The sequence below is a fragment of the Charadrius vociferus genome, unplaced genomic scaffold, assembly GCF_000708025.1.
Source record: "Charadrius vociferus isolate BGI_N301 unplaced genomic scaffold, ASM70802v2 scaffold505, whole genome shotgun sequence".
NCBI lineage: Eukaryota > Metazoa > Chordata > Aves > Charadriiformes > Charadriidae > Charadrius > Charadrius vociferus.
Window position 1 is genome coordinate 251,732 of NW_009648645.1, and position 16,955 is coordinate 268,686.

The window sequence follows — 16,955 nt, forward strand, 5'->3', positions numbered from 1 at the left end:
TCACATGGATGTAGAGGACTGACCAGTAGAGTTCACTGCAGCATTAAGGCCTTGGATTGAAAGATCCATCTACACGATTGAAGCTTCTTCCATAATGAAGTTCCAGACTGCTCATGCACTGCCTTGATCTCACTGTTACCATTGCAATTCCGACTCACTGAAGATCTATGCTGAGCTCCAGAAACACATACTTAAGAAGTCCTTAGCTATAAGTGCAAACCTAACAGGCAAACGATGGTAATATTTTATTTACTCTTAATTTCACGGTCAGCTGCAGACAGCTGGAAGGCGTGACTGAACTATATACTCTCTGAATCCAATGCTTAAAAGAAGGTGTCCCTTTGTATTTAGAGTACAGCGTGATCTATTATATGTACTTTCTGAAACAATTATTTTGTGAATAGTAGACCAAGAGTGGATTTTAGGTCACTGTACCCTGAGCAAGTTCTTACTATTCAGTTTGTGGCAGCACCTATAGATTGTAGCACTCCTGCACATGAAAGCAATTGCAAGAATTGAGATACAACTGTCCTATCTAAGTACACAAGGATTGCATGATGATGCTTTTATTTACATGCTTCTATAATGTTTTTCTACAAGGAGATCAGAGCACTTTCTTACTTTTATGTCAACTGAAGCAAACTTTCACCATCACTGAAGATAACATTTTTCTCATCTGCAACTTAAAAACCTGGAAAACCAAGCCCCTAAAGAGAACAATTAGATGCCAGACACATTGTCTTTCAATAAAGAGGTCCTTCTTTTATCTACCCATGTCCTCTCTGATTCAACAGGATGTTCAGCACATACTTCACTAATCAGCTTCAGGTGAGCTATTTGATCTGCTTCTGTTGCCCTACAGAGACAGGAGAGGCACTTCTCACATATTTAAAAGTAAGACCCACAGTCTTTCCTTTTCTTCCTTTTTCTGGACCTCATGTGGAGCTATTCATATAGGTCTTTGGTCTTGTAAAATAGTAATTGTAATGATAAACTGTTGACCACGGGTTTTTTTTTCTTTCTTTCAGTCAGTGTAGATATTTGCAGTATTATTAGGTCTGTGTACGGTCTTAGATGGCTCCTGCATAATATTTTACTTTCATTTCATTTATGCAGTGAGTTTTTTCTTCTTGTATTATTACTTTCTACATGGTCACTTACATTCTTGAATTTGACTATGTGCAGGTGTTGCGCTGCACATTCTTAATAAAATAGAACACTGATTCAGGACAAAAGTATACCACACTGAAACTAACCTGCTGAGATCCTCTTAAAAGTGTAGCCTGCTTTGATGAAGCTACCTATTTCCTTTACCTTTTAACGTCTTCAGATTTCTAAGTTCATTGCCATAAATGCAGATGAAACAATGCATATTAAAAAATAAATAAATATACCTCCTGTTGATTCTCACAGAGCACATAAAACCCCTCAAAAGTCCATCAAGAGTTTCATAAAAAAAGGAAAAAGATGAAGTGGCTGTTAAGCAGAGGAGAAGGGTTCTATTAGATAAGCAGGTAGTCTGCAAGAACACGAGACCTACTGAATATAACCATAGTAGGAGAGATTACACAACCTTCACAGAACTCCCAAGTATCATCACCTGAAATCTACAAAACCAAAGCGGTTCCCTAATCTACATCAGGGGTGGTTTAGCCGGGGGGGGAGGGGAGGGGCAAAAAAAATAAGTAGAATACGATCTGAATGGTTTGGGAAAATTATAGCCGAAGAAGGTACCCATCTCTTGCTTCTCGCAACCTCCTGACGCTGTTTTAGGGGAAGCTGCCATCTGGTGCCACAGCTCTCTGTAAGTTTTCCCAAGGCTTTGTCTCTGCTGCCCTCTGGTGCTCATCAATTTTGCAGCAGAGTGAAAATGAACGCTGGCGGCTTTTAACAACCGAGCAGTGCCATGCTTTAGTGAAAGGGATTATTTCACAGAGTTTAAACCCTTCACAATTTTATAAATTTACTGATTCTGAGGCAGTCTTAGCTCTCGTTGGAATCATTGGGTTGCGGATGTTTTTAGTATAGTGCTCTTTCAGGACCTGGATTTATGCTTTGGTGCATGGATGCTGATTTCCTGTTTGCTATTGCTTTCTTGTTGATAAATGATGCTGTAATTTTACCTTGTTGTAATTAGTTTTGAATTAATTGTATCGCATAATACTAAACTCCCCTCCCCCATGCTACAGATGGGGAATTGCTCTGAGGTGGCTGGGGATTAGATTTGACCTGATGTCCCCGACTGTTAATTATATCACAGTATTAACAAACTGAAAAGCCTCCCCATTAGAAACATACAGAAATAACCTAAGTGACTGTGCTAACAGAACAGCTGCAATGCCGAATGTGAACAAATGTGTTTTCACTTGGAGGGGGAAGCAATAGGGTGGGAATAACTCAAGACACTGCTCTGTGTGGGCGGCATCTCTTTCTCTAATACACAATTTTGTCCATGATTCACCATGAGTCATGCAAGGTAAGCCCGACAGCAGCTCAACTACATTGTAAAGTACAGTACAACTGCATCATTTCAGCCTGAGGGGATTGATGTGCGCATAGTTTTTGCATGGAGATTTTTCTAATCAGGATTCTGTTTTGTTATTTTTTCTCTCTTTCTTTTTTTTTTTTTTATTTGGCCAGATTTTGTTTTATGTAATTGAGGACTGTTTACAGGACAGTTTGGGGTTGTGCATTTTTGCATTAATATATGTTAACGATCCTACAATATATTTATCTGTTTTATTATTAAATAACGGGAGTTTCAGTCCTGCTAGAATGATCATAGGCTCTTCAAATTTTATCCTTAGTGAAATCTACATGCCACATACAGACTTACCCCATATTCACACTGGTATGGAAATGGTACATAGCTGTGCAGATATACCACACCTCTCTCTGCACACCCCTACCTCCATGGTAGTTGTTCTAGGGTTACTGTTCTCTGCCTCAAAATACTGGTAGGAAGAAAGGTTTAATGCCTTGGAGTTACAGGTGTGTAAAATTGGATTTTGCATGTGCTCAGTGGTTCTTTAATGTGAATACTGAGGAGCGGGGCTAAAGCACCAGGAGCTCAGTCATCCTGCCTACTGAGCACAGCAAAGGACAGTGCCAGGGTGGTTGTGTGGTGGTGATATGGGAGGGGAGTTCCAAAATCCTTGGAGAAACAGATGGAAATCCTTCCTTTTGGAGACAGCCAGCACTTCTGACTTGTGACCACCAGCAGTGTCTTCCACTGCCGTTTTCCAGATGAGCCTTGCTGCTGGCATGGGAGATGGTACGAGCACCGTCCCCCAGCGAGGTGGGTGAGATGGGCCAAGGGCACAAGGACACTGGTCTTTAACCTTTCCTATCTGAAGAATAGTATCTTTAGTGATATAATATGTGGTTAGTTTTTACCATGCAGAAAAGGCTAAGCATACATACTGCAGATGGGATAATGTGAGCCCAGAGGCCAACACAACTAGCTTTGCTGCTGATGAAAAGTCCTAACTCAGGCTCCTAGTGATGCCTGTGGAAATCCAAACATCCTATTGGATGTGCAAAATTCCAACAAAATGAGCAAAACAACAAATGAAACATCTTCTAAAGGGCTTAGATGAGTTATTCTGTGCTCTGAAATAAGACCGTTTACTGGGGAACTCAGCCAAACAATAAGGCACTGAATAGGGATAAGGATGCTTCTAGTTATGGCTTCCAGAATCAGTGTTATTTTGGGAGGAGGGTAGACTGCTGGGGTTTCTGACCGACCTAAAAATCAGCAACTAATTAGGGCCCTGGTCAATACAAAATGCCCATGGTCTTTATACTTTAGTGCCCTTCTACTCCTCTGTGTCTAATATTCAGGATTAATGACTGGCAGCTCCATACATAAATTGTGGTAAATTCCTCGGTGCTGAGGGAGCAGGGATGAGAGCAGCATTCAAGCGTGTTTTTGTGAGTAGCTGCTATAAGGAAAGTCTGTTGCCTAGCACCTAGGTGTTAAAGAAATGTGTGCCCAGCACCACCGTATATCTGTTATAAAGTTAAAAGCAGGTGTGAGTAACAAGTAGTTTACAGTGAATAAACACTGCATCTTTACAGTATACCCAAATGTTCAGCTACCCACCAGATCCTTTGAGAGGAGCATAAAACAAATACATACTCGCATGCAGTTTCACCCATGCAGAGACTTACTTTACTGTTGTGATCACATTATTCTGTGCAAATGAGGTGTAAATTAGCGCAAAATTTACTGTGGCCTTGTACCTCCTCCACTCTGCACAAGTGCAGTCCGGAGGAAGAAACTAACTCTTTTGGCTTATCATCAGTCACCTGGGCTTAGCTGTGCAGGACACACAAGACTTCGTAAGAAGTCCATGAACAGACCTTGACTAGATGTGATCTCTTTATCTTAGCAGTACTTTTATAAAAATGCATATGGGTGTAATATTATAGGAATACAGAGACTTGAGAAGTATTCACTGGGAATGATTAGAAATAGAGTTAGGCAGATTGTTTGGATGATGCCTTATTTGCCAGAAAAGGACTTTTGAGGTGATCAAAATGATTTTTACTTCATTGATTTTGTTTATTTAAGCTTTAAGCCAAACAAAACTCAGAAACCCAAACCATGGAAAAATTTTGGAAAAAAATATTAAACAATCACATGCCAATTAAATAAATGAATAAAATAAAACTGTAGTAATGACTGAAACAAATAATAATTTGTTTGTCCTGAAAGGAAAAAATAATGAGGAAAATAGGCAGTTCATTTTGAATACAATAGTTGCAAGCTCTGGTTAGGATGAATGAATGATCTATTGAGCCAGGGTTCAGCAACTGATTAAACATTTGTGATACCACATCACAATCAATTATTAATCTTAATGGACTATCAATAAGGTACCCTTAATATAAGTGTGGCTAAAGAGAGACTTCACAAAGGCAATTCCCAAACAGTCTTGCGGGCATTCTCCCATCAGTGGAGAAGAGACACAACTTACACCAGACCATTTGACTAAGGCCGGAATAAAGCAAAACTTCAATCTAAAATATTTTCTTTTATTTAAAACATGACAGGTAGGAACACTCTCCCTGACACGGTGCCTAAAGGGGCCTAAATATAACCGGCTATGGCATCTAACAGAAAGGTCTTTGCTAGCAAATCATATCTCCTCACCACTGAAGGACACCTGGGTGAAGAAGCTGTGCTAGAAGTCCTAAAGCACAGTATAGATTATACGCAGAAATATTCAGTCAGCAGTGGTGTACGAAAGATACTGTTTCTAAACTTGCTGGACTCCACAGAAACAGTTTTTATTTTCTGGAAAAGACTTTATGTGTCTGAAACTTCACTAGAATGATGCATTGAGTTTGAGTGAGTTGAGGGCAGAGTCAATGACAGGAAAGAGCAGTAGGACTGTCAGCACACGGAAAGGAGAAGGGAGGGAACATCTAAGACTCATCTGGAAAAGCAGATCCAGTTCAGCACATCACTTCCTTGTAGCAGGAGTCAGAAGGTGAAAAGGAAACACAGTATTGTAGACAAGAAACCAGGAGCTGGGATAAACTGCAGAGAGATGGAAATGACTTCCTCTCCAAATTTTTCCCCATTGCCAAGAAAAAGGCAGCTTGCAAAGTGCTTATTTGATTTGAATAGGCACTTCATAAGTGGATCAGAAGCCAGGGATAGTAAATTGCAACTAATAGCTAATGAGCGGAGAATGGCCCATTGCTGCTATTCTGGCTTCTGGTCCTTCCCAACGGCCAGGTTCTTGCCTGCAAACGGGTCCTGTAGGTGGGTCTTGTGGGTTGCTCCTTCGGCTTGCCTGCATATTGGGTCCTGTAGGCAGGTCCTTCTGCCTGCCTGGAGACGGGGTCCTGCGGGCAGCTCCTGCTGTTTGCCTGTGGGAAACAGTCTGGATTTTGTGTGCTTGTTTTGGTTGTTTGGTTTTTTTTTTTTTTTTTTTAAATTAACAGGGAAAATCCCTTCTACTTCTGTGCCTTTGTCCTGACCTTGAACAACTAGGGCCGAGTTTTAGGCCTTTAAACGACACCACAATCAAACCCAAACCAAAGCAAACCAAACAAAGCTAAGGCAGGTCTGAATATGAACTATCACTCACATGATAATTGCCCAAATTAAAAAGTGTCAAACAAGTCTGAAAACAAGAGACTGGAACTAGGTGACTTCTACATTTTTCAGGGCTTTAGCCATCTGATTCTCTTTGTGATGCAAATTATTCCTCTAAGGCTATGTTACTAATACATACAAGTCCTCCCTTACACAACTCTGCTGAGCTGCAGAAGCTCTAAGTAAGGCCTGAGCTTTTCAGCTGCTCGCTAATTTCTTCAGTGGATTAAAAACTGCACGTGTGTATATGTGAGAGGCAACGACCACAAATTCATAAAGAATTTTGAAAAAAATTTTCATCATTTTTCTTGCCTGTTTGCATACTTACTTGGCCTCTAATGAAGGTAACCAAAAGAAAAAAAATCTCTAGCTTCTATGACTCTTTGGACATTTCCATCCAAAAGAAGACTTAGCGAGCTTCTTTTCTGCAAGAGAGGCCGACTCATCTATCATGGCTGAGTGCTTTCAATTCTGAAATCTCATGAATTTTTTTCAGGCGACGTGGCATCAAATTGAATCAAATTTGAGGATATTACATCACAACATGATGATTCAGCATCACCATGCGCTGCTGCAACACTGAGACACAATGATGCCAACTAGTTTGGTTTTAGTCCCATGGAGGAGATGGGAGTGTTAAGAGTGGTATCCTCTCATCTGCTAAATTTAGCCATCAGACAGCCTGCAATGCCCACAGAGGTGGGAACAGCAAACTGACAGCACTGAGGCTGACAATTTATTGTTGGCACTTACGGTGAGTTCCATGTCCTCCTCCTCTTTTTCTTTCACTGGCTTCTCTGGTTCCTCTGGCTCCTTCTCTTGAAGATGGATCTCGTTAGCCTGGGACATGTAAGGCATATCATCTTTGTTCTTGAACTCCAAGCTGAGGATTGAAGGAGGAAGTAGAATTCCTAGAATTACCTAAAGCAATAATAATGATAACAATAATCATCACAGTAAACAGATTACAATCATGATGGTTACTTAGTATCAAATGGAACAACTCCCTCAGGACATTTAGGAAAAGAAAGATATGCATGCATGTGAGTTTCTATGGCAATAGAGTACTTGTCACTTGGGGTAATGTTTTCAGAACTCTAGTGAAACAAAGCACGTAACTTCTATCAGCACTGCTGTGAGTGCTATGGCTAATTGCCCCTCTTGAATATTTTATCCGCTTGTTCATCAAAAGCTATTGTTATATACAAGAATGTATTTACAAAATATTATGTAAAGTGAACGGCAGGTGGGACCACGGGGGTGTTCAGTCCTTGGGCCTACAGATCTCTGCATTTTGCGTAACAGACAGTATCAGTGTAAATGACAAGCAGTATTAATTTCTACAGAGAGGGTTAATAGGTCTCAAGCTCTTTGTGTCCATACTTAATCCACGCAGGTAGTCAAGGCTAAGTGTGTGTGGATCTGAGGAGAGAAGGCAAAGCCAGCAATAACAAATGCTGATGTGCTTAGCTATGCGGTCTCCTTAGATTTTGCTTCAGTAGCGTGGCAGCCGTGTAATGCTCACGTTAGTGCCAGCTCCTTCGTTCCTGCCTTCCCTCTCTTATGATGTGGGAGTGCAGAAACCATTAAAATTACCTTGTGTGGATATACGCAATGAAAGATAATGCTTGGGATTAAATCAGTTGTATAACTGAAGAGGTATCATAACAATACAAAAAGAAGCGGCCTGTCTGTATTTACAAGCACAACAGCTTTTCCTGGTCTTGCTATAACTTCACGGAAAATGATGTTGTTGTACATCTCTGCCTAAATGACAGTGAAACCAGATAGCTAGCTTGTTGGCAGGTCAGGGAGGGCGACTGCTTGTGCTCATCATAGTGGCAGACAGCGTGTGTGTTGTTGAAACCATCCAAAGTACCACAGTTAGGAGCAGTTAGCATATAGGAACGCTGTGCGTGCCTAGGGAGAGGGGTTATGGGCAGACCTGTTTCCCCAGAGAGGCTGTTTTTAATGACAGACAGGATTAACAGTTGCCTCTCCCCCTCCTGTTGGTGCTATACATCCCCAGTGAGACTCCAAAGAATTACATTCAGCCTTCTTGCCATTTGCCAATTTTGAGAAAATTGTTCATGGGAAATAATCCATGACTCATGCTTGCAAATTTATTTCTTTGCCATGCTGCCTCATGCTCATGTAGCTTGTAGCCTGCTTTAGTTTTAAACAGGCCCTGCTAATGAGCTTCAGTGAAACGGAACACAGGCTAGAAACCGAGTAAACGATCCTTGTGAAGCCCTGATGTTACAAGAAGCTGAAAGGAAACAGAGCCTGTTACCTTTAGTTATTCATTGTGAAAGAAAGGTCTATTTTATGGCATAAGAGATGTACGCTACAAAGAAAAAAGCATGCAGTGGGAAATGAGTTGCTGCACTGATTCCACTCTACCCAGGTTGAGTATTTGCAAAGCCAAGCAGTGAACAGGGCAGCAGTCTTTCTGAAGGGCAATGGGCCTGTGAGTGGAGTCAGAAAAATAGGTAGTAACGATGTCTCCAAATGTGAGAATGCTTTCTATTTGTAAGCAGAACAATATTTAGGCACTGCTCCTGCAGGAGGAGGATGAGAATGCTATCAGCCACTTATTCTTATTGGTCACTGTCACTGGATTAGACCCACTACAATAACGGTGCACGTACTCATAAGCGTTTTTGCCATTACCGAACATCTTTTCAGACAGCAAAACAGCTGAGCAATTGCCACTTTTCACACACGTGATTAATGCAGGAGAGAGAACCTCTTCACTGAAAATGTTTCTCAGTAAGCTGTGAGGAAGAGGCAATTCCTGGTTACGTACTGACTGGTGAGTACTTTGGTAAAGGCGAAAGACGCCAGCCCGTGGACAAAAATTCACCTCCTAGAATTCTCCTGGCTCTGTTAGCAGTTTCACTAACCGCAGAAGTAAAGCTTAAACAGCTTTGAAAATCGAATTATCCTCTAGATCCTCTAAGGTAGTCCCTTCAGGTCAGTCATCAGGAAGATTGGCAGGGGATCGCAAGAAAATTTGTACCGCTTGCTTTGGCCTGTTCTGGGAAAGGTTGTTGGATCAGCACCTTTCACTGGCAGCTAATTCACTTACACATCCTTTTTCTTTATTTATCTTTAAAAACCTTGGCTAACTCCTCACGTATCCAGGCAGGGTGACATACTAACCTCCTGGCTCAATTCTGATTCTGATAACTCTCAGTGATGCCAGAAGGGGCTTTGAGAAAGATGATAAAAAAACCTACGTAATGTTCTTTGAATCTGGGTTTGTGATAAGCTTCCTGCTAAAAGTCTGAAGAATATACCCTGCTTAATGTCAATACAAATAAGCACCTGAAATACCATTAATTGAGCCAGTTATTACTAATCTGTTGTAAGCCTCGTCACCATCTATTAGAACTCCTCTGACTGTTAATTTTATTTTAAATCAGTGCTGACCTTTAGGCCAGAATTTTTGCGCATCCGGAGACGACCCATCCACATGTCTGTGAGCAACATTTGGCTGCAAGTGTGAGCAATGAAGTCCCTGTGCTTGGCTGCCACTGCGAGCTGCAGGCATGTGGCGTTGCTCCAGTTCTTCAGCTCGTAGGTCAGCAGTTTCATTGCCAGTTGCTCATCCTGCTTGTACGACTGGTCCAACAGCTCCACCGCCAACTGGCCAAAGTCCCTGCAACAGAGGGACATTCGTTCATTCCCATCAGCCCAAGCAGCCTGCTGCAGAAAACACCCCTCCGCAACTGACAGCCTCTGCAAGGGGGCATCACTTTCCATCGTGCAAATCGTGATGTTGACTGCACACACAGAAACCCACATTTTCAAACGTGAGTGGCTAATGGTAGGCATATAAATAAGTGCCCCGACTTAGCAGTGATGAGCACCCACACCTAACAGCTGTCTGCTCCCACTTGCCTGCCCACCTCCCTGACGTTTTCTAGGCTGAAATCCCCCGGTTATCTGCAGATTCCAGGATTGCTTCTGTGCTGTTTGCCCATGGCTTCGTGGTCAAGTGTCCTGGAAAAAGGAGTGTCCAATACCCCTTTTAAATTCTGTGTCTCAGACTTTTAACATCAGGGAAAATTGTTATAGAATCTAGTACCTTGGCTTGCTCACCTAAGCATGAGCTCTTGGTTAATAAATGCTTCTGCCCGAATATTATGTTCATAAGGATTTCAAAAATTGTTCTGCTTGGGATGAACAGAATGTCGTGAAAAAGCACAGAGCAATGTTGCAACCTGACTCTTGAGGCCTCAGGGAGAACACATAGACCATATAGATATTTCATTGTCTTCTTGACACCTTCTCATTTCAGAAGTTATACTGCTAGCAACTCTGCTTCTCTGACAGACAGATTGTATAAAAGCCATTTAGACTTTCTCTAAAGGGACTGCATTTTCCCTATTAGTTAGAAATGAAAGCAAGGTACAGATAAGCAAATTTCAAGCAGGTTCTACCTTTTTTTTTTTTTTTTTAAACTCATGGAAGTGTGCATGAAAGAAAATTCACCTGGAATTATGGTTCAGCTCTTGAGATATGTCATCCACCATGTCATTTTCTGATGCTTCGTGGGCCATGGCTTTGCAGAGTTTACAGGCCACCAGTGCTTTAGCCATAGCCTCTTCCCCATGCTGCCAAAAGAAGAGTGCCATCTTCTGACGCTTCATCAGCACAGCCCACACCATCAGCTCATGGAACGGAAAGGGGAAATGATTGATCTCAGGGTCATCCAAATCAATATCGACTTCTTCTTCTCTTTTCTTTGTTGTTTTCCTCCCTCGCCGCAAAGGGACATCATCCTGTGAGAATTGTAGAGAAATTTTTTTCACCAGTGAAGCAACTGAATCAATTCACACAATGCACTGGAGTCAGAACCTGAGAAGTCAAACACATTCCCTGCAGGCTAGCCCCTTCAGCTTTTTTGGACAAAATATTTAACACAGGAAAACGTTGAAAAAGGTATTGGTCCAAGCACTGTAACTAAGCATTTGGTGACCCCATATCAACACACAGGGAAAAAGAGCTTTGGACTACCACTCTGAACTGTTCTTTTTCCCTAAGAACACAGAGTACAATCACACAATATCCAAAACCTTTTTGGAAAAGCTGCCGTTAAAAGAAAGCTAAGAGTTCACTCCAAATATAACATCTGTTGTAAGGCATCCACCTGGTTCCGCCTCCAGAAAGTACATATCCAGGGGATGGTTTGGTCTGCTGAAGATTCCCTCCCTACTTATTCTTGTTTTCTCTCCCTTTATCTTCCCACAAGAGTAGGAATCTCCTTTCTTCACTCCCATTCTGCCTTTGTATCCCATGTTTATCCCTTCTTTCTCCAGCTCTTTGTTGTTTCTATTGCCTTTAGTTTCTTTCCCATTTAAGCCTACTGCTTTTATCAGATGAGCTGACCTATTCAGTGCTGCATCTGTGGACAGCAAAATGAAAGTTGTATAAAATAAACAAACAAGAAGACACTATTATCTCCTTGAAGCATCAGGTAGCCAAAAGTATCAACAAAACTGATCGAAATTTTGTCCATGGGAAGACTTCTGCATCATTCTCTGCAACTGCTTCATTTCTCTGAATGCATTTTAAAGTTATATAGTGATCTGACTTGAAATTCTGCTTGGCCTGACAGACGGAAACATTTTGCTTAATCTTCATGAAAAGAAAAATATGCGTAGAAGGGGCAGAGCCTTCTTTTGTCTATCTGCTGGAGTTTTATTAAGAAATGTTTCTTAATCTGGCTCTTGCGTAAACAAGTTATCTGGATGAAAAATACAATTTGTGTGGCACATTTCTTACACAAAACTTGAAAAGACCTATTGGTGCCTTCATTCCAGTGAATTTAAACAATATCTTGATATAGCATATATTTGTCAGAGAAGGAAAAGACATTAAGATTTATCACAGATTGCCTACCTCCATTCCCAACAGTTTCAGGGCTTTTGGCTGTACAAAAAAGTTAGAAAAATGTTATTTCTCCCAGAAGTGTGACAGAAAATTACAACTATATGTGTATACATACATACATACATACGTGTGTGTAACGTGATGTATAACATGTAATATAGAGTATATAATAGACAATATATAATATATGTAATATATATGCAATATAATGTAATATAATTTTTATATATACATCAATCAAATAATTACATATATATTTAATTTAACCTTGAGTTTGACCCTATTTCACCAAAACACACAACAGAAGACATACATTTGGATTCAGGTATAAATTACAGCTTGTTTGGGGCTATTCTAGTGGAAAGCAGATAGGAATTACTGCTGAGGCATGAATGGATTTCTCTGGAGTACATGAGTATTTTTGCCATTCCCCTGGTACGCTTTTACTGACTGCTGTGGAGCTGCTCTGTAAGTTGGTTCAGTATCTGTGAAATCACTACTCAAACACTTCCCTTGATGGAGTGACTAAGGGAGGGAAGTTACTCCCAGCAGCTATAATTGCTACCTTTCCTCTCAGAAGTGAAAAGTGCAAGTGTAGGGGAACAAACAACCCAATTTCAGCTGTTTGGCTGTAACCATTTCACAGAGCTGTTGCTCTTTGTAGCCACTTAGAGCAATATTCAATGGTAGGTATCACCAAAATCTAAACTGAGACAGGAAATGAAAATGTCAGGTAAAAACAGGCAAAGAAAGAACTACAAATCTTGCTGGGAGCAGTTGAGCAGATTTTTCTTTATGCTGGATTGGGTCAGTGGCATTATGGATGACCATTAATACCTTTTTTTGTTTTAGAAAGGTAGTAAACTTACTTTGGATTCACAGAATTCTAATCTATCAAACATGAAAACCACAAAAATACTGAACAGTATTTTTGCCATGGGCCCACTGACTCCACTGGAGCCATATCCAGCCAATAAAGCCAACTCTGAGTTGCGGGTTTTTTTGCTCTGATACCTTCAGGCCACAATCAAGAAGACGAGCCATGAGATAGGAAATGCATTTGTCAAAACACAAGTTTTTTCAAGTCTAACTCAGGTGCCCTATGGTGTTATTGGTACGGGTCAAATACTTGTCTTTCAAAAGCTGTGGTTACTCATAATTACAGATTTTAGAGACAGAGGAGACTGTTTTATGTCCTGGTCTCACCAGATCAGCAGAACCCAATAATTTTTTCATTAAATTCATAAAAAATGGAGCTTGCATCCGTGGCTGGCTTGCGGTGTGTTGTGGTGAAATAGCTGCTATGTACACAATGGGAATGAATCTGTAGACTGAACAGTGTGTGTGTACGTGGATCCCCCCAGCTTGGAACTATCTAAGAAGCTATGGTCTTCTTATGCCCTGCCAGTGGCTGCAGTCATATGGATGGCAAATAACTTGGTCCTTACCCTCTTGGGTCCAAATAAATTGTGGTACATCACCAAACCAATATCAATCAGACTTATCCGATAATCAGGGGGTAAGTTTCCCTGCAATGAAAATAAGAAGGATGGGGGGGAGGAAGAAATGCTTATTACTGGCGCTGTTAAATACACTTTATAATGATCTTAGAATAAAACAAATTAAATAGTTAAAAACAGGAATATATTATTATGCTGGTTAATTAATTCACCTTAAAATAGATCCAACCGAAACCTGGATATTCTCGCTTGGAAAGAAGACATAAGTTAAATAAGAAGGTGAAGAACTTGTTGGAAGTAACAGAAGATAACGTCAGTACACAGTACTCATAGTCTTCAGCTGGGGAAACAAGGAACATGACTGCAGAACAAAAAGCACGAGGATCAGCACACTTGAAAGATCAGGCACAGTTGCTGGACTCTAGTCCTGCAAGATAGCACCTTTTCTGCACCATCTGTCCCCCACAACACTTGTCCTGGCATATTACATCTCTGCTGGCATCTCTTTGGACTGCCTCACCTGCACTGCCAAGGCATGGTGAAGTGACATCATGCGATATCATTTGTTCACGTGGAACCAGATCCTGTGTGTGATCTTCCATCCTGCGGTGTTTCCTTCCCATGTTCCAGGAAAGGAAAGGCAGGGGGGAAAGAGCTGTGTTATCTACTCCAGAGGACTTACACAGCACAGGAGTTATTATTATTGCTAGTTGCTAGAGGTAAGGACAGTCTGTTAGCATTTACTCTTGGGGTTATGAACAAAGACACACCTATCATTGCTTAAATTCCACACCTAGTGTGAGGAAAACATCTATATGTACAAAAGTAAGCACGAAAGTTGTAATGAACAAAATATCTGTGGCTAATTCTTTGGTGTTTTGCTCAAGAAGAAAACTACAGGCCTAGCAATTTTCCTAGATGGTCCCTCTTTGAACTCCCAACATATTTTACTGAAAGCCCCTCTAAGCATAGTATCTTGCTACCTAATTTCCAGCTGTGCCAGGGAGATTGTCTCCCAAGACGTGAACTGTGCTTGTAGCAAAGGTCATTAGTAGGGTCCTGGAAAAGATGTCTACCTACTTGCCTTTATGTTCCTTTTCCTTTCTTATGCTTTGTTAAATATAATATGTATGCGCAATGTCTTCAGCATGCCTTTTTTATTTTGAGGGGAAAAAGAATGATAAATATGCCCACGTCTTATTCCCCTCACTTTGTGAAGTCCCTTACACATATCTTCCTTCTCTTCACTGTCAAGTCTGTGAATGGCAACACTAAGGTTGTGAGTTCTCCAATACTTATGGCGTGCAAAGCTATGAAGAAAGACTTCAGTAAAAGATTCTCTCTTACTGCATAGGAATCTAAGTCTGCCTTTGAGTTAACTGTGCTTTTCTGTTCTCCAGTAGCAGGAAGCCTTATGCAACACCTAACAGGCCAGAACAATTTCGGGGTGGGCTGGTCCCAGATGTGCTGGTGAAGCACTCTTGGGGGCCTCTGGCAATGGAAGAACAAGACCCCAGTGTGGGCACATCTGCTTTTCTCTTCACCTCTGGGAACTGCACAAGGAAATCTCCAATACCTTTGCTGGAGGAAAGGGCTAATGGGAAAGGAATGCCCCCAAATTGAAAGTTTGTCTCCTTCTCTAAATCACTGCCTCTGAATTGTTGAGATGACAGTTTCTGGTTCAGCGAGGAGTTCCCTACCAGAAAAGAAGGCATGATTCAGCAAATTGCGAATAGGTCACCCAGATCTAGAGATCTCGTTAAGAACCCTACAGATTTACAGCTCTCTGTCCTGTATGTCACTGTGCAAGAGCTGTGACTACAAATTAAAGGTGGAAAGAGAGGTAAATTATCCTTCTGTGAACTGCGAGTGGTAGCCTTGGAAAAAGAGAAAACCACTCTAGTAAAAAATGAACTTGTATAGACAACATTGCAGAAGGAAATTGTAATTGTTAGCTTCGAAGTTTTTCAGTGCACTGTAATAAAATAATCACATTTTCTCTAATGATATACAGCACGGATTACAGTTAGCCTGTAGCTCTTTTTAGGCGATCATCAAAAGAAGGTTAGTAATTCGCACGGAGCAACTTTATGACTGCCGTGTCTTGCTGGAAATGTCTGCATGTCTGCAGATATCTGCCTGGCTTCTCTTATTGCATTCAGAGCAGGGAAAGACTAATGGTGAGCAGATGGCAACTAGTTCTGCAGAAGAGATGACATGGATGCAAAAGTCCTCCTTCCTCTTCTCCTTCAGGCAGGAAGAGCAATGCTTGTTTCCCTCCCTGCCCACCACAGTACATACAGCATGCTGAAAGGCTGAGGAAGGAGAGAGGGAGAGAGGGAGGTAGTGCTGTGGTATACCATGCCTAGCAATGGGCTGGGATTCAAAGGGACAGAAGATCAAACAAATTTAGTGGCAAAAGGTGATCTGCCAACTATCTTTCAGTACTGTCCCTTAGCATATCGTTTTGCACTCTTCCAGCTCTTGATTAATCTGATGGGTGGGGGAATCACTGTGGTTTGCAGGTCTACATATTATCCTAGTATATTTGATCCCGTAAATCTAAAATTTAAATCCTACTAGTTCTGTTTATTTGTTTGTTTGTTTCCCCCAAATGTTGTTCTCTCTCCAGAATGGCTAAGACAATGACAGTTTTACTAGAATAAGGATGAAGGCACTGGCAGACGTGGGAGTGTAGCTCCAAGACAGAGTTGTAGTTCTTCAGCAGACTCCTGCTGTCTTAACGTAAGACACTAAAACTGAATGCTTTGATGTTATTAAGGGGCAAAAAATACTTGAGCAATCAAGAAAGCACAACTGGCTTCAGTGTGCTGCATGTGTTAGAAAGCATGAGATTCTTGATGTAGCTCTTCTGGTTGCTAAAATTTCATAAAGGGATTTAGATAAAAAATTTCCCATACTGTAACATTAACAAAAGATGCATCTAAGCCTCCCAGATAATTTTGAAACACTTTACCAAAGAAAACTCACATATTCACAGCAGAAATACACATTTTGTAGACACACACATATGTATGGCCCCATGCTAACACACAATTACTTTTCCAAAGTAAGCAGTAAAGCCAATTGGGCCATCCTTCTGAAACGAGTTATGCATGTGCCAAAGCATTTACCGTATCAGCAGCCACCTTGAACAACCTTCGCAGCAGTGAGTCTGCTTGTAAATGAAGTACAGCGGTGCAAGTGGGTCAGAACGCCCCCAATAACAGCAAAAACTTGGAAGGGCCAATCCTAGCACAGCCGAAGTGTTCAGGAATGACGGAGGAGAAGGTTTGATTTTCAGGTATGATAGGTACCCCAGTCAATAATCAATTAAACTTTAAATGCTGGGACAAGCTCTTTAGTGTTAATGCGTTATTCTTTTCCTGAAGAAACTTAAATTTTAAACTGTAGCTAATCAATTATAGTATTTTTTTACTTCAAGTGCATTTCTGTGTTTAGCAGGTACCAAGTCTCTGATT

The 16,955-nt window shown here is 41.1% G+C and overlaps 1 protein-coding gene across 1 annotated transcript in view; it reads right to left on the bottom strand.

Annotated features, from left to right (window-relative positions):
* The window catches only part of TRPM3 (transient receptor potential cation channel, subfamily M, member 3), a 279,012-nt gene that overhangs the window by 34,483 nt on the left and 227,574 nt on the right, over positions 1 to 16,955 (bottom strand). The window contains exons 13-18 of the mRNA XM_009886395.1: positions 13,686 to 13,721; positions 13,462 to 13,542; positions 12,023 to 12,052; positions 10,613 to 10,902; positions 9,548 to 9,776; positions 6,866 to 7,033 (exon numbers count right to left, since the gene is read on the bottom strand). Coding sequence (XP_009884697.1) covers positions 6,866 to 7,033; positions 9,548 to 9,776; positions 10,613 to 10,902; positions 12,023 to 12,052; positions 13,462 to 13,542; positions 13,686 to 13,721 — 834 coding nt within the window. The remainder of the gene's footprint in view (positions 1 to 6,865; positions 7,034 to 9,547; positions 9,777 to 10,612; positions 10,903 to 12,022; positions 12,053 to 13,461; positions 13,543 to 13,685; positions 13,722 to 16,955) is intronic.